The 22,957-nt window shown below is 37.7% G+C and overlaps 1 protein-coding gene across 1 annotated transcript in view; it reads right to left on the reverse strand.

Annotated features, from left to right (window-relative positions):
• ROS1 (ROS proto-oncogene 1, receptor tyrosine kinase) overlaps positions 1-22,957 on the reverse strand; it is a 126,421-nt gene that overhangs the window by 4,961 nt on the left and 98,503 nt on the right. The window contains exons 39-43 of the mRNA XM_056125316.1: positions 21,868-21,997; positions 14,935-15,032; positions 14,501-14,704; positions 13,252-13,386; positions 3,560-3,723 (exon numbers count right to left, since the gene is read on the reverse strand). Of these exons, the coding sequence (XP_055981291.1) occupies positions 3,560-3,723; positions 13,252-13,386; positions 14,501-14,704; positions 14,935-15,032; positions 21,868-21,997 (731 nt within the window). The remainder of the gene's footprint in view (positions 1-3,559; positions 3,724-13,251; positions 13,387-14,500; positions 14,705-14,934; positions 15,033-21,867; positions 21,998-22,957) is intronic.

The following is a 22,957-nucleotide window of genomic DNA, read 5'->3' on the forward strand; positions in this document are numbered from 1 at the left end:
CTACGTCTGTAATTTCTGAATATTTATTCCAAAAGTATTATTTATACAATACATAAACTAATTCTGTTACTTAAGATCTTAATTCAGTCTGCCAACAACTTCTACATAACCACAAAAATTGTAATATCATTTCTGAAAGACTATTAAGTAATTATAGCTTGCTGGGGAACATATATTAATAACATAATTGGGGAAGAGTTGGCAGTTTTCTTACCCCAACCAAGCTTTTGAGAAGCAAAATTTCTATACTGAAGCCAAACCCATAATCACTACAGCAGTATGGTGCATGGGCAAGTTGCTATATCTTAAATTTCTCTTTTGTGAAATGGTATTATAAAAAATACCCATGTCATGCAGCTATTGTGAGAATTCAGTGAGTTAATCCACAGAGCACAGTGGTGTAATGCTAAAGCAAAATAACTTACTATTGTAATTAAAGGTTATTCACCAAAAAGGCTTTGCTCTGTGTATTTAGTGAGAGTATTGTTTGTGACTTATCTCAGCCTCATAGATGAACTAAATAGTGCAACTTGGTAAAAGAACATCTTGTCCAGTCTGCATGGAGACTTCTGATAGAGTCCAAGGTAAAGCCAGAGTTTCTACACCCCATTATGGCAGCCTCTGTGATTTTTCACAAAATGTCTATACACCTTAGCAGGAAAAGATTCCATGAGCAAAAAAGTTGGATTTCAAAATGCAATAAATGGGGTTGAAGAGGTACTATGAGGGTTAAGGCACATGCCTTGCTTGTGTGCAATTCACCTCACTCGTTGCTCTGGAGGCCTCCAGAGCACCAAAGTGCCTCTGAGCAACACCACAACTTCTATCTCTCAAGGTCACCCCAAGTTTTGTTTTAAACCCATCACTGTAGCACTGTCCTCCTGTTGTTCATGGATTCGCTGGAGCAGGCACCAGTAACATCTTCATTGTGAGATTTGTTGTTACTATTTTTGGCATATTGAATATGCCACGCGGAGCTTGCCAGGCTTTGCCGTGAGGGCAATATACTCTCAGTAGCTTGCCGGGCCATCCGAGAGGGGTGAAGAAATCGAACCCGGGTCGGCCGTGTGCAAAGAAAATGCCCTACCCGCTGTGCTATTGCTCCAGCCTAACCCAGTACTAATCAACTAAAATCCTTGCATTACTCTGGAACTCCACTTTCCCAGCACTTCATCTTTCTCACTCATTCTTGAGCCTTTCTCCTTTGAATATTCATGACAATACTCTCTCAGAGCTTATCTCCTCCCTTTCTGGCCTCTCTCTCTGCCTACCTCTCTGGTTCCCATCCACTGTTCCCTCCTCTTCTTCCGTGTACCGTAATTAAATGACTTTAACTACCAGCTTGGCTTCCACTACCTATATTTACAGGGCAGAACTTTCCATCGACTATAAGCTGTCCTCCTCCATCTAGCTCAAATCAAACATGCACAGAGTTCTCTCTCCTTCTGTGCCCCCATCTTTGATGAGAACACTAGCTTTCACTTATTTTTCAAATCATTGAGATTCATTATTGTCTCTTTATCTTCATCCAATTAGGTGCCAAGACCTAAAGCACCTAGCTCTGCAATAACTCTGGACTCCATTTCCTTCTCTCTGCACTGGTTGTATTTTTTACCCACTTAGCTTACTCTCCCTTCAACTTCATCACTTGCTGTTTGTGACATACTGTATGCATCTTTGTGAACAACCTTTTCTTTATTATTTATTAATTTTTTCACAGCCTACTCTTTCTACCCTGACAGACTTTTTCTCTCACTTCCCTGCAGCATTCATCTTAATCTCTTCCCAGTGGCTTTTATTGACTATTTGCCCCAGAACGTGGATTCAAACTTCCTTCCCTGAACTCCCATAGAACAGGGATTTCACCTTATTGGCATTTAAGACTGCCTTCTGGTTTCTGGCAAAAGCTAGAGTATAAATTTGTTTGTTCACCAAATCTTTGAAAAATTATTTCATTTGTAAGGACAAAAATATAGCAAACTAATTAGTGGCTCTATAACACATTCATCCCTCTAAAATTTATCTCTGAATCCAATTAGTACAATAATAGTACGACAAATAGCTGTATGCACCTATGAAATATACAGAATATAACAAAAATAATTGGTCTTTGGGCCATATCCAGTGGTGCTCAGGTCTTACTCCTGACTCTGCCCTCAGGGATCACTCCTGGCAGGACTTTGTGAAACCACATGTGCACTCAATCATATCTTGGGTCAACAATTGTCAAGACAAATGTCCTACTGTCTGTACTATTACTCTAGCACAATCAAACTATTAACTATGGCTAGCACCAGGAAGTGAGGAGACAGAGAAAATCAGAGACTTCTTTTTACTTTGCTTAAGTCATTTTACATATTTTTAAACAACAAACATAAGTTGCATTTAACATAAGTCTTTAAAATGTCAAGATGTGGATTATAAAATAATACAGAAAAAGCTGTTGTTGATATTGCTTAATGAAAAAGTTAGAAGAAAAATTAAGAAAAGAATCAGGAGAATATTTGGTGCCTTATGTAGATTTATGTAAGATTTGTTAAACCTTTAAAAGATGTTTATGTTTAATTTTATGAGGTCTAACAAAACAATATTTACAACCAAATCTGGTCTTATGAATTAGTTGTTGATTTCTACAGATAAACTCAACAACTGAGTAAGAAAAGCATACTTCCAATATCAAGAAAACAAAACCATATTCTACTTGTCTTTTGGAAATTTACATATCTGACTCAGCTCTGTTACTGCTATTAATCAACATTAGGGACAAAAGACAAGCAAACCCAAAGTAACAACAAAAAGCCATCTTACATATTAGCAAACCACTCTGGATTGTGGCGGGCTGGAGTGATAGCACAGCAGGTAGGGCGTTTGCCTTGCACGCAGCCAACATGGTCAACCCGAGGCAAGCTACAGAGAGTATCTCGCCCGCACGGCAGAGCTTGGCAAGCTACCCGTGATGTATTCAATATGCCAAACACAGTAACAACAAGTCTCACGATGGAGATGTTACTGGACGAGCAAATCGATGAACAACGGGTGGACCGTGGACTATGGACTGGATTGTGGTACCTCAAGCAGAAGCCGAGTCAATGACTTGAGCAAAAGAGTTTTATGCAACAGTGCACTGATTACACTCATCTTCCTACAGAGACATAGCCCTGCATCAAGGATGATGCTCAAAATCACAGAAGTTCAGCACTGAAGTTCATACACAATGCTATCATTAGCTTTTCTAGCGCATGAAAAATTCCCAATTTAAATGTCTTCTATAAGTGATAACTGATTTCTAGTAGGAAGCTCACCCTAAGGAGAACTGGGAGATGGACAGTTAGGGGAGGGGTTGGAGGGACAATGGTTGATGGTGGAGGGAGATGAAGAATTTGGTCAAGGATGTGGTGATGAGATTATTGTGCATGAAACCACACCAATAACAGTTCTGTAAACCACATTACTTCAAATAAAATGTGAAAGAAACTTTCTTCTGTGCATATCCTATTTAAACTTGTTTAGTTCACACTGTTGAGGAAAATAAGAAAATTCTTAAGAAAAAAAAAGTTACCTTCAAAGCCTTCATTTATGACTCCATTGACGTTTGCTTCTGGCATGCACTGAGAAATACTATTTAAGGAAACAGTTCTGAATAACTGAAGCTGGTCCTGAATTTTATGGAAAGCAGGCCTTTGGTCAGCTTCTTGAGCCCAGCATTGGTTCATTAAATTCCACCTGGATATGCAGGTATAGAAAGAAAATAAATGAATAAATGGTGCGACGGGATAGCATTATGTAATTACTAGTGGCAAATTGGGAAAATCATTTTAGAAGGAAACTGTGAGAGCTGCAAGTATTTTTATAACTAATATATGTAAAGCAGAAATAAGACTGGTTGTTTCATATCGTTGTGATATTACTACCTTTATAAAATAAGACTCTTTCTCCATTGAGCAGTGATGATTATTTTCAAGACAACAATCCTAAGACACAAATATTTGGTAGTTGAACCAGAGATAGAAAAATATTTTATTCTAATGCTTTTACTCTTCACTATGCTGTCAGTTTAACTAAAAGATTTGGTAATAACTGGTTGATTGAACACTATCTTTTCCTTAACGGTTGTTAAGAAATATCTGTGCAGCACTATTAGCCAGAATTTATACATTCATGCAGCAGATTTATTGAAATTTACATTGATATAGCAACAATATATGAAGATGTGAGGGTGTCACAGTGTGACTCTTGTCCTCATAGCGAAGTAGCACTGCTCTGTAGCACTGTCCTCCCATTGTTCATAGAGTTGCTTGAGCAGGCACCAGTGGCATCTCCATTGTGAGACTTGTTGTTACTGTTTTTGGCATATCAAATATGTCATGGGTAGCTTGTCAGATTTTACCATGCAGGTGGGATACTCTTGGTAGCTTGCCGGGATCTCCAAGAGGGACAGAGGAATAGAACCCAGGTTGGCCGTGTGAAAGGCAAACGGCTTCCCCACTGGTAATACAAAGAAGCTACATGCTTTTCTGTTTATGTTAGTTGTCATCCATTTACTTTTACAGAATGCACTATCCCTATTGGGCTGGAATGAATAGTACATTCTGTAAAAGTAAAAGGATGACGACTAACAGAAGCAGAAAAACATGTAGCTTCTTTGTACTATCTGTTACTAATAAGGTCTTGATCTGAACCCCCACCAGCAGAAGAAAATTAATTTCATTTAGTGCAACGACAGTGTAAACCTGAGTTCAATTCAATATTTTTATCAATGCTCAATGTTTTCTAGTTAATAGTCCACTGTCCTATTTTTAGACTTTTCCAAGCCCCTCTGACCCACTCCAACGCAATATTATGATATATGTAGGTAAACGCTTAATATGAATTGTAATTACACAAGAAGAATCGTTTGTATTGCACTATATCCTTAGAATCTCTGCTGGTCTGAGTAAAATGATCAGAAATTCATTAAGATAGTTGTTCAAACAGGGTCAAGAACCTGCTTTTTTTTTTTTATTTCTGAACTCATAAAGTCAATTGAGGGCAGAGAGCGCATGAGAGAAAAACTTATTTAAAAAATAAATTGGGAACAATTTAAGAATATCGGCACTACTATATTTACAGATGCAAATAGTGCTACAAATGGAAAGTCGTCACAGTTAATACCAGAGGAAACAAATATGAGTTCTGATAGAAATGAAACAGCTTTTTCCAGTTGCTCAGAGAAGAACCTTCTACAGACATGACATTTAAGCCAAAAAATCTTTGTCGGAAAATAATATGTTAGTCATGGGAATAGGGTGGGGATGGGTCAGAGAACATACTAGAAGAGGGACTAGCATGTGTACATTTCTAAATTTGGAGAAGCTTGGCACATTTTAGGGTCTGAAATAAAGCCAATGTGGCTGAAAAGGAGTCCTGGAAGGGATGAGTGCTAAGAGAGGCGGTCAGGAGGAGATAAGATCAGACAGGTCTAGGAGTTGGATGGTCTGGTATTATCCCAGAGCATTGTTAAGTTTTAAAGCAGGCAGCACCTTTACATTTTTAAAGGACTGCTCCAACTCACAAATATATAGAATATATTATCGAGGGATAAGTTGTAAGTAAAGAACTTAATAAGGTTGACAAGGTGAGAGGTACTAGTGGTTTAGACTAAGGTAATGACGATTGAATTGTTGTGTTCAATCATTAGGCAATAATTACTCTGAAATCATTATAGGCATTATATTTAAAAGAGCTACTATTTCAAAAATTATAATTGAATCTGTGCTATTATTATATTGTAGAAAAATTCCACTTCCACTGCTTTCTACTTTTTTCCCATTTTTTAATATTTTTTATCATTATATTATACTTTTTATTTCTTCCTTCCTCCCACTTCCCTTTCTTATAGTTGCTGTTCTCACAACATCAGTGTTGGGATTCCCATACAAGCATGGCCATGGTGTTTGCGTGTTTTCGTTTGTTATGGTGCTTGCACACATGTTCAGCAGGACTTATGCTCATAGTCGAGGCATACAACTAAGAGTGGCTCGCGCCAGTGGTCATTGCAGTGCTTACACACGTGCTTGCCAAGGTTGCAAGGTTATAGTGCTCACATACATCAATTTATTTATCCATTATTATCTTTATTTTTTATTTTAGTCACCATGAAATTACAAAGTTGTCCATAATTGAATTTCAGGCATACAATGTTTCAACTCTGATCTTTTCACCAGTGTTTACTCTTCTCCACCAAATCCTCCCAATTTCCATTTGCTTCCCACCCACCAGTCTGCTTCCATGAGAGGAATTTTTTTTAGATAAGGTTTTGTGCACTCCAGCCCTGGAGTGATAGCACAGAGGATAGGGCATTTGCCTTGCACATGGCCCACACAGACGACCCAAGTTTGATTCCTCTGTCCCTCTCGTAGAGCCCGGCAAACTACCGAGAGTATCACCCGCATGGCAAAGCCTGGCAAGCTACCCGTGATGTATTCGATATGCCAAACAACATATAATGACATACATATATCAATATATATATCGACATGCCTATATGTCGATATATGTTTTTATTCAATATAACAACAAGTCTCACAATGTTACTGGGCCCGCTTGAGCAAATCAATGAACAACAGGAAGACAGTGACAGTGAAGGTTTTGCACTGTGGTTTTCCATATGGGTGCTGATCGGGTCTTATAATGTAACACTTTAGCACCTTTCAACTCTACCTCCTCCTCCTCCTCCTGCTTTCCTCTATGATAGTTGTTGCTCCTTCCCTGTCCATATCCCCCAACCCCCGCAGGTGACGTTTCCTAATGAACACCAGTTCTCATGTTCTTTGTTTCCATTGCTTTGGGTATTTATTATTCCACCAATACGTTTTTTATATCCCATATATGAAAGAGATCATTCCTTGTAGGTCTAACTTCACTCAACATAATAATCTTCAGGTACCTCCATGTAGCTGCAAATTTCATGACTTTATGGCCAAGTAATATTAAAATTCCATCAACACACATCATTTTAAGTTGTGATGCTCATCAGGGGTGTCAGGGTTTTTTTGATGCTTTCACACAGCTAGCTTCTGAGATCAGACGCGATCGGGTGCATTTAGGATGGTATGACCATAGACTCCAGCTAGGGTTGGAGCAATAGCACAGCAAGTAAGACGTTTGCCTTGCACATGGCTGACTCGGCTGACCTGAGTTAGACTTCTTTGCCCCTTTAGAGAGCCAGGCAAGCTACCAAGAGTATCCCACCCACACGGCAGAGCTTGGCAAGCTTCCCCTTGTGTTGCTAACAATGTCCTCCTAAAGATCTGTTAGCAGTTGTTTTAAATACTTAGCTGTTCCCTCATTAGGTGCATATACAATTAAGAGTGTGATTTCTTCCTGTTGTACGTATCCCTTAATGAATAGAATATGGCCTTAGCTGTCCCTTCTAATCTCTTTCAACCTGAAATTGATGTTGTCGGATATTAGTATGGCCACTCCAGCTTTTTTGAGGGAGCTGTTTGCTTGCAGGATTGTTTTCCATCCTTTAACTTTGGGTCTGTGTTTTCTCCGACTGTTCAAAAGAGTTTCTTGTAGGCAGCAGAATGTTGGGTTCTGTCTCTGAATTCATTTTGCCACTGTGTCTCTTAATTGGTGAATTTAGACCATTGACATTGAGAGAGATTGTTGTTATGGGGTTTTGTGTCATCTTTCTGTAAGGGTATGTAGTGCTTGCAGGGTTTGTCATATATATATACATATATATATATATATATATATATATATGTATCAGTCACACAGTCACAGTCCTCCTGTTGTTCATCGATTTGCTCGAGTGGGCCCAGTAACATCTCCATTGTGAGACTTGTTGTTACCGTGTTTGGCATATTGAATACATCACGGGTAGCTTGCCAGGCTCTGCCGTGCGGACAAGATACTCTCGGTAGCTTACCAGGCTCTCCAAGAGGGGCGGAGGAATCGAACTCGGGTCGGCCATGTTGGCTGTGTGCAAGGCAAACGCCCTACCTGCTGTGCTATCGCTCCAGCCCATATATATGTATGTATGTATACATATATATACCTTTTTGTTATATATATATTATAAGGGGCTTATAGTAGCCCCTTTAGCCCTTCTTTTAGGTTTGGTTTTGAGTCTATGAAATTCCTGAGCTGCTGTTCATCCAGAAAATAGTGTAACGTTCCTTTGAGTTTGAGTGAGAGTTTAGCTGGATAGACTATTCTTCGTGAAGTGTTCATTTCAGTGAGTTTTTTCAATATATCCCACCATTGCTTTCGGGCTTGGAGGGTTTCCTCTGATAGATCTGCTGTGAATCTAAGGGGTGCTTCTTTGTATGTGATTTCCTTCTTTGACCTTGCTGCTTGCAGTCTTATGTCTCTATCCACGGCATCCATAATTCTAACTATGATATGTCTTGGAGTTTTTTTGTTAGAGTCTCTTTTAGCTGGCACCCTTCAGGCTCCTTGAATCTGAATGGCTCCATTGTCCAGCTCTGGTAACTTTTCAGCAATGATTTGTTTAACCATGACTTTTTTATTGGGATTGTTTCCCTGACCTTCTGGTACTCCAATGATTCTAATGTTCCTCTTGAAATCATCTCCTACAACCCTGATTCACTCTTAAGCTATTTTGAGGTCTCTTACCATTGTTTGTTGTTGCCTGTTGGCTTGGTGCAGCTGATCTTCCAGCTCACTGATTCTGTCTTCAGCTATGGCCATTCTACTGTTGAGGGCACAGTATGAGTTTTTTATTTCATCTACGAAAACTTTTATTTGTGACATTTCTGTGTGTAACTTTCTAATTTCTGCTCTCATTTCTTCCCGTAATTTCTCGATTATTTCTTTCATGTCCTCCTTTAATTCACTGGATATCTGTCTCACTGCTTCATTTAGTTCATTGAACATCTTCATTACTTCATATCTGAATTCTTTCTCAGAGAGCTCCCTTAGGTGAGTAGAGGCCTCTGGACTCTTTTCATCATCCTCCCCTTGTGGTGGGGATTTGCGGTGTTTCTTCATGTTGGTGTGGAGGTATGGAGACTGAGATGTTACAGGAGATTGCTGGATATGTGCAGACTACCTGCAGCGCCAGCCCAAAATTAGGCCACTCCCACTTCTACACAGGCCACTCTCACTTCTGAATAGACCACGCCCCCTACGGGTACCTGGTGTGTGTGGGGTATAAGTTGGGGGCTGGCGTGAGTGCGAGCACTAAGAAGAATATTTCTTATAAATAATACAGGCTGTGATTCAATGATACTAGGAAAAAAAACAGACTTTCAAAGTGTACAATTATATTTTTCTTATTTATGTTTGGCATCCTTTATTTTATAAAGAATTTTAAGACACATAATGAAGATTATTTAGAAGGGAAGAAAGAAATTGGGAAAAAGGAAGAAATAAAGAGAGAAATGGAAAGAACAAGAGAGGAAAGAGAAGTTTTCCCTACAACTACCACTTCACACCTCACCTACTCATGCTATCCTCCAGAAGGTCAGCCTTACATATAACCATTGTCATTTACTTAAGAAGATACTCCCAGGTTTTCTATCAATGAAGGTGTGAGGGCAAAGACACACTTTTATTTTTATTCTGGAGCTCAGGGTCCACATGGGAATAGCCTCTAACACTAGAGTATGGCTTCTAAACAAGCAAAAAAATTAAAGGCTTAAATTTACATTGAATACAGTCATTATTTTAAATTTTCTTATGGTCAGAACCTATTACCTGGTAGAATATAAAATTCTTCTCTCCTTGCAGCCAAGTGAGCCATCAATCACCATAGATTAATAAAAGAGGAACTCTATAAAGCAGCAATCATTTAAAAGTAAAGAGCAAAATTCATATTCTCAAACAGCATGAAGTGGGCAATGGAATTAAATGAAGAGCCTTTTAACAATAAAAAAGTATTTCTTATGTCCTTCATGTTAATGAATAACAACTACTATACCTTTGGCATAGAGATCTTCCTTCACAAATAAGCAGTTGTCACAATTCAGTATCATGTGCTAGATACTTGTGATAAGTTATAGTTGCAAGTATTCAAGGATAAGTAAGCTTACAATTCCTTCACTTATGTTAGGATTTACCTGAGTTGTTGTTCTAAACACATATTCATTCACTATGTTTTAAATTCTTTAGTTAAGTGTTCAGATTAAAATTCCTCCTTTCACATGCCGAACTTTTACTCCTCTTTATGATGATTTTCCCCTCCGAGACAGCATAAGATTCATTAAATGTCCACTGTTAGTCTCAGAGTATGGAAGTTCCTGAATTCACAAAGCAACTAAAATTCAACAGACTAAAACATCCCTAACTGATATCTTTTTGTATAAAGGGAATGAGTTTCTATGTATTTAAGCAAAGTACATAAAATATGGACTTAAAAAAACCCCTCCCTTATTATATACCCAAGACTGGAGAGACCAAATCAAGGTGTACATATTTTAATGGGTAATAATAAGATGGTGAACTCTCACATTCTCCTATTATTGCTTCCTACTTCTGAGAGGCTCTCTAGAAATTCCATTTGCCACAGTGATACATATATCAGAGAGCTCCCAAAAGCACTCACTTAAAGTAGATTGCCCTTTGACCTATTTCTTTTTCAGAGTGGTGTAGTTGTTGTGCAAACTAAAAGCTGAAGAGAATATTGCGGACTGAGCTTTCCACAGTACATCCCAGGCTAGGGAAAGAAGGGCTGGAATGCTCGGAACTCCCACATTCCATTAATAGTTCAGTACAGCAGAGTCATCTATGGGCTCACCTGACCCAGAGTGCATCCAGGTGCTGAGTATTTAAGCAGTGAATAGAGAGTCAGCACGGCTCAGCACAGACTTTCAACCCCCTAAGCTGGGTCTGTGATCTCAGAAAACTTCTTCAAATAAAAATCAGTTTCCTCTGTACTCTAAGGAGAGTAGTTAATCTTTATCATGACAACTTAAGGCCATGGTCAGATTGAATAGCATCACTGAGTGCTCCATTTCCTAGCACAGCTTGTTTTCCTGATTGGCAATGGATCATTAACCCTTTTGGGGTTCAGAGAACATACCACACTTGCAGGCTAGCATTGTTTACCTTTTTATTATTGATGTTCAAATGAACTTCAAAACCACCAATGGAAAATCTGGGTTTCAAGGAAACTATAGTTTTAGGTAATCAGGGCAATAAAGTATTCAAATGATTCAATATTAAATATTCAAATATATAGATTATTTTTACTGCTTATAATCAGGAATATTTTTCTAGACTTTTTCTAGCATTTTTCTTCTTCCTCCTCCTCCTCCTAGATACACTTTTAGATAGAGAGAAGTTCAACATTCCTACATTTTTTCTTCTCCACAAAAGAATGAATAAATTCTGAATGAATAAATTCATCCATCCAAAATAAAATAAATGAACACATGGATCAAAATGTAGACTTCATTGGTAGATTTCTCCAGTGCATATTTAAATATACATAAGATACCAGATAAAGTCATAAGAATACAATAAAATTTTTGTACAACTGAAATTCTGGAAAAAAATTCTTACATGAAATGCAAAACAATGGTGATTTAATAAAAATAGATTTCATACTTATGTATGTTGATTTTTCCTTAAACTAGTTCAAAGGTTTTCAAACGTTAGGTAAGTTCTTATCCCTAATTTATAGACTTTTTTTTACTCCCACTCAAAGGACCACAAATTTTTAGATACCATCACCAAACTTGTTCTTGTGTGTGTAAATCTGATCTATTCATTTGTATTTGAATGTATATTGCACACATACATCTCTATCTCAACTATAATAGTTCTTAAGTACTTCAAAGGCTGTAAAAACTCAATCTAAAGCAAGCAGTGATTAAAAGCTCCTTCCTCTAACTGGTAGACTTAATGCAAAAAACATTCATCAGTAGAATATCCAACCAAGGTGCCCAGTTCTTAATCATCTTTTTGGCTCCAGTCTGAATATTCCTCTAAATAACACAGCATAGTGAAGGCAGTACAACCGCAGTGTGTATCCGCATACTGCTAATTCCTTCTGCACTTGTCTGTACCACACAGTTTAGCACTTTATTACATGTTGGCTTGTTATCCAAGTGTTCCACGTGCATGTCTTTTCTTTCAAAATACATCCTAAGGTACTAAAGAGCCAGAGGTCAGGTTTAACACATTAATGCCTGCGCTGTAATTTTTAATAATTTTATGAACTTCAAAACCAGCAATGGAAAATCAAGCAACTAGTGGTGCATGTCAGTGTCAACCTGCTAAAGTTCTCTGTATTCCATACAACCTTTATAATGTTATCATGTACATAATGGGAATAATAGTTTATAATTAATAATTATTTAGAAATGTTAAAACAGCTCTTGGGAAAAGTGTCATAACTTGGTGCTTCTGCTGAAGTTGTATAAAGTTATATTAGCCCTCAGCAAAATACTTGGTTTATCTTTTATAATCATGTCAAAATCACCTACTCTTCTGCAAATCTATTAAGCTTCCATTAATAAGTAAGTGGCCATGATTAATTTGATAATGTCACTAATATTTATTCACTATGTTTTAAGTTCATAAATAGATCATCTGAACAATTTCAGTAGTGTTATATGCCAATATCAGCTATCACAGCAAAGGAAATCTAAATTGTAAACCATAACATATTCCTGTCACTGTCCTCCCGTTGTTTATCGATTTGCTCAAGTGGGCCCAGTAACGTCTTCATTTTGAGAGTTGTTGTTACTGTATTTGGCATATTGGATTTGTCACGGGTAGCTTGCCAGGCTTTGCCATGCAGGTGAGATACTCTCCGTAGCTTGCCAGGCTCTCCGAGAGGGGCCGAGGAATCAAACCCGGCTCGGCCGGGCTGGCTGCGTGCAAGGCAAATGCCCTACCGCTGTGCTATGGCTCCAGCCCAACGTATTTCTATTTAATATAAAAGTTATAATACACAAATTCAAATCAAATCAGATCTTCTCAAATAAAATGAGTTTATGTATACATAAGTAGTTTATATTGATTTATTATAAGTCAGATAACATGAAGTATAAATATATAACACTCTTTAAAATTTTCTTTTTTTCTGAAGTGAAACATTTTTATATTCAAAAAGAAACTACTACATATTTAGTAAATTAAATAACTACATATTTAGTAAATTAAATAAATACTTAAATTCCAGTTTATATTTTAAAAATATTCCAATAATGTTCAGAATTGCTTGTGCACATAGTTGAGTGGGATTTTGGTTTTTGTTTTTTTGAGGCACTTAAATAAACATAATTAACTTACAGATCATCAGGACAATTTCTTGGAGGCTCCAGCCTCCCTCCTGTTTGCACGTAGTTTAAAACATCAAGGTTGGAAAGAGCTGGATAAGGTTGATTACCAAGAGTTAAAATCTCCCAGATCAGAATTCCGAAAGACCTACAGATAATAAATAATTTGCTTTAATTATACTTACTAGAAAAATCAGATTCACAGTAGTTTTTTTTCCAACAAAATAATTTTAGGACTACTGAGGTGTATTTGTATTTGGCATAATTGGCCCCATAAAAAGAAAATGGGAGACTTAAAGGAAATTGACCTCAAGAAACTCAAGAAATATTAAAAGTAACTACTTACAAGCAGCAATTCAAAGGCAACAGGAAGACTTCATGAGGATAAGGAAACAAGTACATGTGCACACATGCTCATTCTCTCGCTATCTCTCTCTCTCTCACTCTTTCTCTCTCTCTCTCTCTCTCTCTCTCTCTCTCTCTCTCACACACACACACACACACACACACACACACACACACACATACTGTGCTCTTCCTTCCTGGCCCTAAGAGCACTGCAAGGCTCCATTACCGAAGGCTTTCATGGCATGAGTATTCAGACAAAATTAGGAGAAAGCAAGAAAGCACTTTACATTTTTCTTCCAGAGTTCAAATGCTAATAAATCTAGAGAAGAAAAAGATGAATAAAATATAACAACACTGAGGAGAAATTTTACCTCATCCCCAATTGGTAATATAATTGCTAGTCTTCTGTAAATGTTATTAAATAAATTTTGACATTTGGAACAGCTGTAATAACATTCTTAGGGGAAGAAAATAAAAATGAGAGTTCCTATTCAAATGATAGATGTTCAAACCTCTCCCATGTTTTCAGATCTACACTTGAAAGCTTACTTATAAATTAATAAACAACATCCCCAAGCAGTAGGCATTTAACACATATATGGACATTAATTCATAGTCACCAATTCCTATTAGCCATTCTTAGTACATTTTAGGAAAGTTATAAAATACTTGAAGGAAGTGGACTTAATTCATATATTATAACAAGTTAAAAAATGGAGATATTTGAATTGCTGAGACTCAAAGGAACATATCCATTTGGCCACCAACTTTCATGTTAGCTAGAAACAAACTACTTATCCTCTCTCCTCTTCTGTTTTGTACTTAAAAGCCATGTTAGAAAACTTCTTTGAGTCACTTTCACCTCTGACATTGACTGATTTTGCTCACATTTCTATATGTCCTGTTAAGCTCACCATACATCCGACTGAGTAGTGAAGATTCCATCCATCAAACTTTCTGGAGCCATCCACCGAACAGGGAGCAGACCTTCCCCTCTCTTTCTATAATAATCATTTTTATAGATGTCTCTAGCCAATCCAAAGTCCCCAATCTTCACAGTCCGTAATCGACTTGTATAATCTTTTACAGACACAAGGCAATTCCGAGCTGCCAGATCCCTGTGACATACAATATCTTTAATGATAATGATAATAATAATAATAATAATAATAATAGATTTCTAGAGATAAGACAGGACGAGTAGGTCAGTAAATAAGAGAGACTTTTAATAGATATTATTGTAATTCTTGGAAATAGAAATGTTTAAACAACTTCTATGTTTAATCTAAACTATAAGTGGTTACTGTGAAAAATCCATAAGAATATTGTTTCTGGAATGTCACTACACCTGTGAATGAAATGCATTTGCTCCAAGTAGACACAGCCTCTTGAGATATCTATACACAGGTCTACGAGGTCAACCAGGGTAAGCAAACGACCATGAGACTGCAAGAAATAAAACAAAAATTACTGATATGTTCTATTTGCTCAAAATATATATATGTGTGTGTAAAAATTAAATATAATAAATATATAGCTATACATATGTGCATATACACATATTTATGGTATTTTAAAGGAATTTTAGTTATTCTTCAAGATTTAAAAGAGGAAAAGAACTGAATGTTTATGCTTTTTGTCAAAATATCCACAAATAATAAGACTATGTTTAGTTAGCAGGAATAATAAAGTATTTTTGCCAGGAAAATCTTAAAATGTTAAATAAGACAAAGCAAGATTTGAAAACTAGTTCTGCTAATTACTAGTTGTATGAACTTACTTATATTGCTTCTCCTAAGTAGTAGATTAATTTAATCAGTTCAGGATAGTTTGATTATTGGCCCAATATCAAGCTATAAAGTCAATAACGATAATGCACTGGTCCTTGCATGTACCTCATCTGATATAAATTAACAATACTTCAAGATCACTTCAAGATCTGATATGAATTAACAATACTCCGCTTCAGGATCACAGATTATTCTCTCATCTAAGAGTCAACATCTGTTACAGTGAGCCTGTAGCCTATACTGCCAGCAGTAATTTTAGTAGTATCACTTTATTTTTCCCAATCAAATTTGTACCCTGAGGCTACCTTCATACACTGTTGGTAACTCACATTTCCTTGCAATTAATCTTGTTTGGGACTTTATCTTTATGGTCTGCTACCTCTCAAACATCCCAAGTCTCTCTCCTGTGCTTTCATTGTCTTACTTCCTTGTGACCCATAACCTGGTGAGTCAATGACAGATTCCTGAGCTCAGTTCTCACATAGTCCAAGGCTGTTCTTATACATTATGCTCTGGGAACTTGCAGTTCCTTATTCCTGGTCTGTATTTTTCACCCTCCTTTTTATCCTGGTATTATTCCTGGAATGTCTTCTTGTTTTTTATTCCCACATCCTTCACCCAGCATCTCTAAGATTACAACCTTGAAAACCTTTCATTTCTCATAGATGGTGCCCTGGAGTATTTCTCCTCCTGCTTGCCCTGACAACCTCATATCTTGTCCAAACTGGAAACAATCCTTATCTGGGATTCAACATTGTTGTGACCGCACTCAATCATAGCTGGGTCTGATACTCACTGATTTTATTCCAAAGACTAAATCTCTCTGAAGTTCTACTCATGTCCACTATACCGGCCTAAGGACTGGCACCTAAAACCCTTCTAGTTCACTCATCAGTCCTCTGTGACTTTAACCCTGCTTTTCTTTCAGCAAAACCTACTCTTCCTAAAAATTCTCTTCATCTAGCATCTTGCCTTGAAATACAATCTGGTGACTAGACTCCTCTTCCCTGCTGAGAGCTTTTGGAATACTGCTTGCCTGTCTAGAATACTAACCATTACTTGCTCCTGAAAGTTGTGTGATAACCTGTGGGGATTCTTCAGCTTCCCATACTGAGGTTTCATAACTCCAGGTGTCCTCTGGACTGCTATCAGTCTGCCATCAGCCCGACCCTTCAGACATCATGAACCTATACCTGAGTCTATCCCTGGTGAAAGCTTTTCATAAATCATTTGAGATGGTGCAGTTTCAAAGGCTGTTTCACCCCAACTCACTGTCTCCCAAATGCAAAATTATTTCCCAGCAGACTTCCTACATAGTCCCTCAGTTGGAAATTGTCTCTGCTCTGTCTGTCTCTCTTTGTGTGTGTTCCTGTGCATCAGTAGTAAGTTTCATACTGTAGTAGGTCCTCCTAGGTCTACTGTACATAGATCTCAGAAACTGAAAGTCACATCCTTTACAGTTTTATAACAAACAGGAGTCACAGGGGCTAGGAGGGAGGGAGAGAAAAGTATGTAATTGTGGTTTTGTATTATTTTAATAGGATGTTTTTGTTTGGGATTTTTAGTTTTTATTTTGTATATCAGTGAAGTAAAGCCTGAAAAGATTTTGTATTCAATATCTCATTTTATATATGCAGAAATCAAGGTCCTGAATATCAAAAACTAGAAAAAGTTTTATGAACTCAGTTGAAATCAATCAATCTTCATGCGTCCAATTCAACAAGTCAGTATCAAAGCATGGGCGGGGGAAAGGATGCTTGTAGTTGTTCTCGAAAGATCTCTGAGCATTTCCTATAGAGACATGGCTAAACCTGAATGAACCTAGCCTGATGGTGACTGGAGAACTTGTAGTGTCCTACTGCAGTCTCAGATCTTCATTCTGACAACCAGCATCTCAAAGCATACTGTCTTATGAGTTTAGAAAGAAGAAGGTGATGCAGGGACACTGTGCTGAGATGCTGGAAGAAAAATACTGGAAGAGAAAAAAAAAGTACTAGAAGAGATAAGGGATGGGGTATTAAAAAAAGAAAAGGTACTAGAAGTTCTAAATCTCATGAAAAAAGTTATTAAAACTATAAGGCAACTGTAGAAATGGCAATAATCTGGGGAAAAGTAAATCCATGTTGTCTTTTAGTATATCTTAACCTTTCTTCTCTATACCTCTCCCCAAAAAAGCACTGAAAAAAATATCTGTAGATAAATGTTGCTTAAGATGGTGATTACAGTGGCAGTGAGATATAGCTCAGTGGGCTAAAGCTCATGCTTTGCATGAAAATGTTTAAATCTCCAGCACTGCATGGTTTCCCAAGGAACACTGAAGGTGACCCCCAAGCATTGAGTCAGAAGTCACTATATCCTATTCCCCAGGTGTGGCCCCGAAGTAAAACTCAAGAGAATTAAATGCATGACTCCTTACTCCCTCTCTCTTCCAAAAATCTCAAATGAAAAGATAGATAACATTTATAATATCTCATGAAGATAAATAGTCCAGAAGAACTAATATAGGAGAGAAAACATTTTTGGAAGAGGAAAAGCTCAAGGAGAAATAGTCATTTAGCAGAGTGAAAACAAATTCAAACTGACTGCATGTAGAGGGAGAGGACAAAAATGTCACAATTTTACTATCGATAGATGATTCCATTCTGGATGGGGAGGCAGCATGTACCTCTGAAATAGAGGTGGGAAGTAGGACTGAAAGAAGGAAAATTAAGGTGTTAATTCTAAGGGATTACAAGATCCTATATCCTTATTTCACAGCATTACCTAGAGGAGAAACACACAGGTATGCCTGCCCCCCCCACACACACACACAAACACACACACAAATCTAACTTCAATTTCAAAGATATCTGTTACTCTATACTTTTTTGCAGCACTGTTTACAATAGCTAGAATATGGGAAAAACCTGAGTGCCCGAGAACAGATGACTGGTTAAAGAAACTTTGGTACATCTACACAATAGAGTATTATGTAGCTGTTAGAAAGGATGACTTAGAATGAAGTCATGAAATTTACATACAAGTGGTACTACATGGAAAGTATCATGCTAAGTCAAAAATGAGTCAAAAAGAGAGGGATAGACACAGAAAGATTGCATTCATCTGGGGAACATAAAATGACAAAATAGGACACTAACACCTAAGAATAGCCAAGATAAATACCAGAAGGTTTACTCCATGGCTTGGAGGCCAGCTTCACACTCTAGGGGTAAAGGCAGCTCAGACAGAGAAGGGAACACCAAATAAAGGGTGTTGGGAGGATTCCCCCCAGGATGGGAGAAGCATGCTGAAAGTAGACTCTAGACCAAACGTGATTACCACTCAATGCCTCTTTTGCAAATTATAGCACCCAAAAGGAGAGAGAGAACAAAAGGGAGTGCCCTGCCACAGAAGCAGGGTGGGATGGAGGGATGAGGGAGATGGGAGGGATACTGGGATTAGTGGTGGTGGAGAATGGGCACTGATGGAGGGATGGGTACTCCATCATTGTACAGCGGAAACCCAAGCACAAAAATTTGTAAGTCTACAACTGTACCTCATGATGTTTCACTAATTAAAAAAATGTTAAATAAAAAAAAAAGTTATCTGTTACTCTAAGGCTCTAAGGAACTGTGCTGAGAATGAAATGAGGAACTAAAAGAGAGTCCACAAGCTATACTGCTGTAATCCCTAGTTCCTTCCCAATTCTCAACTTCCTAAGGCCACAGGCATTTGAGACCAGTGGATTTCTCTTTGGTGAAACTGGCAGATACTGGGCGAGACATCCAGATATTTTCACTGTGGGTCTAGAATTACACCTGACAACCCAAAGATAGTTGCCACAGATTCAAAAATTCTCACCAGCTTCTTAGGCCTCATCACAAATAGGAAGACCAGTCACAAATCACCAAATACTGAAGAAAAGATACATTAAAAACAGATATCAGGGCTAAGATAGTACTGTCAAGGCAAATGCCTTGCCTGTAACCCTCTCACGTATGATTCCTGACACCACATGGTCCCCTGATCATTTCTGGTTGCAACTTTGGAAGGCCCGAAGCATGGCTAGGTATAGCTTTGGTGACCCCAGGAATCCCTGGCACTGTCGGGTTCAAACAATACTTCATCTTTAGAATGTCACATTGAACTCTGGCCTGGTCAGCCAAGAGTAGCCCCCGGGTCTCCTGAACACCATCTGGGAGACCCAAAATTAATATATGAATAAATAAAAACAGATTCCATAAAAAAGAGTAAAAAGAAATAGAAAATATAAGAATTCTTTCCACAAAAATTTTCTAAAGTTTTGCCATACACCAAAATTGTGAACTATTGTACAGATCCCATAACAAAGAGCAAAAAGGAAATAAAAACAATGTAAGAAGCAAATGCACAGATTAAAACTTTAATTACTATCCTAGAAAACAGAACATTTTTCATGTATAAATAAAAAATCAGAGCAATATTTCAACATATAGTAAAAATATGAGTGAGTCTAAGGGACATTGTCACTGTCACTGTCCTCCCATTGTTCATCGATTTGCCCGAGCAGGCCCAGTAACATCTCCCCTGTGTCACTAATATTTTAAATTCTATAAAATGCTTAGGAAATCTTTCAGAACTAAAAGTAAAAGGACAATGAATTGGGGGGAAAAGGAGTGGTCAGTACGAGAAAACAGTAAAGCAAACCAGTCTACTATTCAGCAAATTCAATTTCTAAAATAAGGACATTAAGAAAAGTGTTTTATTTATTATCAAAGAAGCCATATTAAAAAACTGAAGGGAATGATTTTCCAGGCTGATTGTCCAGATAGGTAAAATGTATCACAGATCAGAAGTTCCTAAAATTTTCCAAAGAGGAGAGACAAAAACAAAATGAAAGAAACATACACAGACACCAAAGAACCAAAGAACAGGTCACTAATAAATTTAGGAATCCATTTAATGAATGATTTAAGACTTCTTCTGGGGGTCAGAGAAGCAGTAAGTACAGGTGTGAAAGCATTTGCTTTGCATAGACCAACCCCAATTTGATCCCTGGTACCAGAGAAGGTTCCTAGATTATTGTCAGGAATAAGACCTGGGTACCAGCATGTTTTCCCCTGTCAAAATCAACAACAAAAATAACAACAGCAAAAATTTCTCTGGGTGGTTGTGAAGACTAAAAGACAAAGATATTGTGTTCTTATTTATTTATTTTGGGGAGATTGTCCCACACTCAGTATTGTAGTGGGGGTACCATAAATGGGTCTAGATATTGTTCTAAGGATTGAACCAGGATTGGCTGCCAACCAGGGGGGAAATAAAAATCATTTTCTTAAAAACAGAAAGAAAAAGGAGAGTTTGCCTCATGTTTGCCTTCTCATGCTGTCTTTTTTCTGATATAGAATAAAGTTCTCGGTTAGTGGAAACAAAGGTCCAGCCTGGAGGAAGCAAAGGGGAAAGATCAAGGTAAAAGACAGAAGCTCCCAGTAAGAACTAGGAGACTGCCCTCAAGACAGGCTATTTTCTCTGTTTCAGAAGTTCAAGAGTTATAGTTAAGTGATGGATTACCTGATTAATGAGTGACATTGAAGAAGGTGTTACAACTCTGTTAGAGAGGTTAGATGCACAGAAAATCAAACAAAAAAAAATAAGAAAATATTTATTAAACAAGTCCATGGGAAAATCATAATTGCATAATTATAGCCTTTGAATATATTAAGCTGCAAAGTAATAGCCATAGTAATAGATAAAGGTAAAGGTAAAGGCCCTCCCGTTGATCGTCGATTTGCTCAATCGGGCCCAGTAACGTCTCCATTGGAGACTTTGTTGTTACTGTGTCTGGCATATCAAATACTCTCGGTAGCTTGCCAGGCTCTCCGAGCCATAGTAATGAAAACTTGAAAATATTCTTTATCTGAAAATTGTATTAACTGTTAGACTGTGGAACAAATTTCTATATGTAGAGCTGGTGGGGTTTAGGGTGTACTTAAGTATAATCACTTTCCATTCTAGACAGTTCAGTAGGTTTCTCCCAAAACCAAAAAATCAAAGTCAATGTTCAAAGACTTAGGAACAAGAAAGTATTTAGGGATAAGAAAGTAAATATCAGAATAAACAAAAGTGGAGATTCCTGAATGTGAGGATGAGCTGGACCCTGACTTTGTTACCCAGAGTCCTAGATAAGTAACAACAATGAAGGGAAACAGATGTATAGTTTAAATGTGGAAGCTGTGGTGCCTTTTCCAACTCTACTTGATCCCTGTTTTCCAGAAAAAGCGTGACTCTGACAGTAAGAGATTTTTTTTCCCCTCCAAATCCTTTTAAAACTTTCAAATAGAAAATGCCAGAAATACAAGCCCAGGGTTCTAATTGCCCTAATTCAACATACAGAAAATATAAGAATTCTTTCCACAAAAATTTTCTAAGATTTCGCCGTACACCAAAATTGTAGACTATCGAATTTAAAGAAAATGAACGGGACACAAGAGGTCATTTGCATTACAATGCGCAGCACAAACTCCATTTCCTACCGTGGTCATCCGGGCTTTGCGCAAATAAGTCAGAAGATCTCCTCCTTCCATCAGTTCCAGGATAATGTACTGGGGTTCGTTCAGCAGACAAACCCCTAACTGCTTCAGAATGTTGGGGTGATTAAACTTGCTGACAAGTGGAAAGAGAGAGGTGACATGAATGACAGCAGCTGACATCCTAGCTAAGAGCCTTTATGGAGCACAGCAGTTCTTTATCTAGAGTTTTCTTCAAAACCCCTGTTTCTCTCTCTACATGACAACCTGCTGGGCAGGGTGCTGATCTTAAGGGAGGTAGTATGGCAACCCCTAGTGGCCAAGTACATGGAAGGGATGGTTTTTAGAAGTCAAGTTCCTCAAGCATCTTGAATGTGTGTTTGGGGTTCTGGAGGGAGGAAGAAACTAATTTGTGTTGTTATCCTTCAAGTAAAATCTGAAAACATTATGTTTTGGACACAAGTATGAAATATTATGATCTCCCTTTTAGAGAGGCAACTCACGTGCACCTAGTTATGAAACATTGTTTTAGCAAGATGTGCAAGTCTAATTAGTCTAATTGGTCCAGTCTAATTAGAGACCACAGGTTCCTGCCTCAGGTCTTGTCTTCAGTTTCCACAAACAATTTCCTAGCCATAAAGAGGCAATAATCTTGAACATGTGTGTACCAAACAAGAGATAGTTTTACTGCAATTTTATTTAATAAACTTTCTTAATTTTGTCTACTTGACCTTTATCACACATTTAGAAAAGACATAAGAATGTGTAAAGTTGAATAATTTCAGAATTCACCTGTAAAACATGTTCTTAATTGAAGGCAATAGAAAAATAAAACAAAAGAACCTATTGTCTGGGAGCTGGAGCGATAGTACACTTGCCTTGCACGCGGCTAACCTGGGCTTCGATTCCCAGCATCACCCCATATGGTCTCCCAAACACTCACTGCCAGGACTAATTCCTGAGTGCAAAGCCAGGGGTACCCCTTAGTATTGTCAGGTGTGAGCCAAAAAGCAAAAAAAAAAAAAGAACCTATTGCCTGAACTGACTTCTGTAGAATATTCATTACTACATGCTTTTGTTGAAATGTGAACCATGT

The sequence above is a fragment of the Sorex fumeus genome, unplaced genomic scaffold (genome assembly GCF_029834395.1).
Source record: "Sorex fumeus unplaced genomic scaffold, SorFum_2.1 ptg000054l, whole genome shotgun sequence".
Lineage (NCBI taxonomy): Eukaryota > Metazoa > Chordata > Mammalia > Eulipotyphla > Soricidae > Sorex > Sorex fumeus.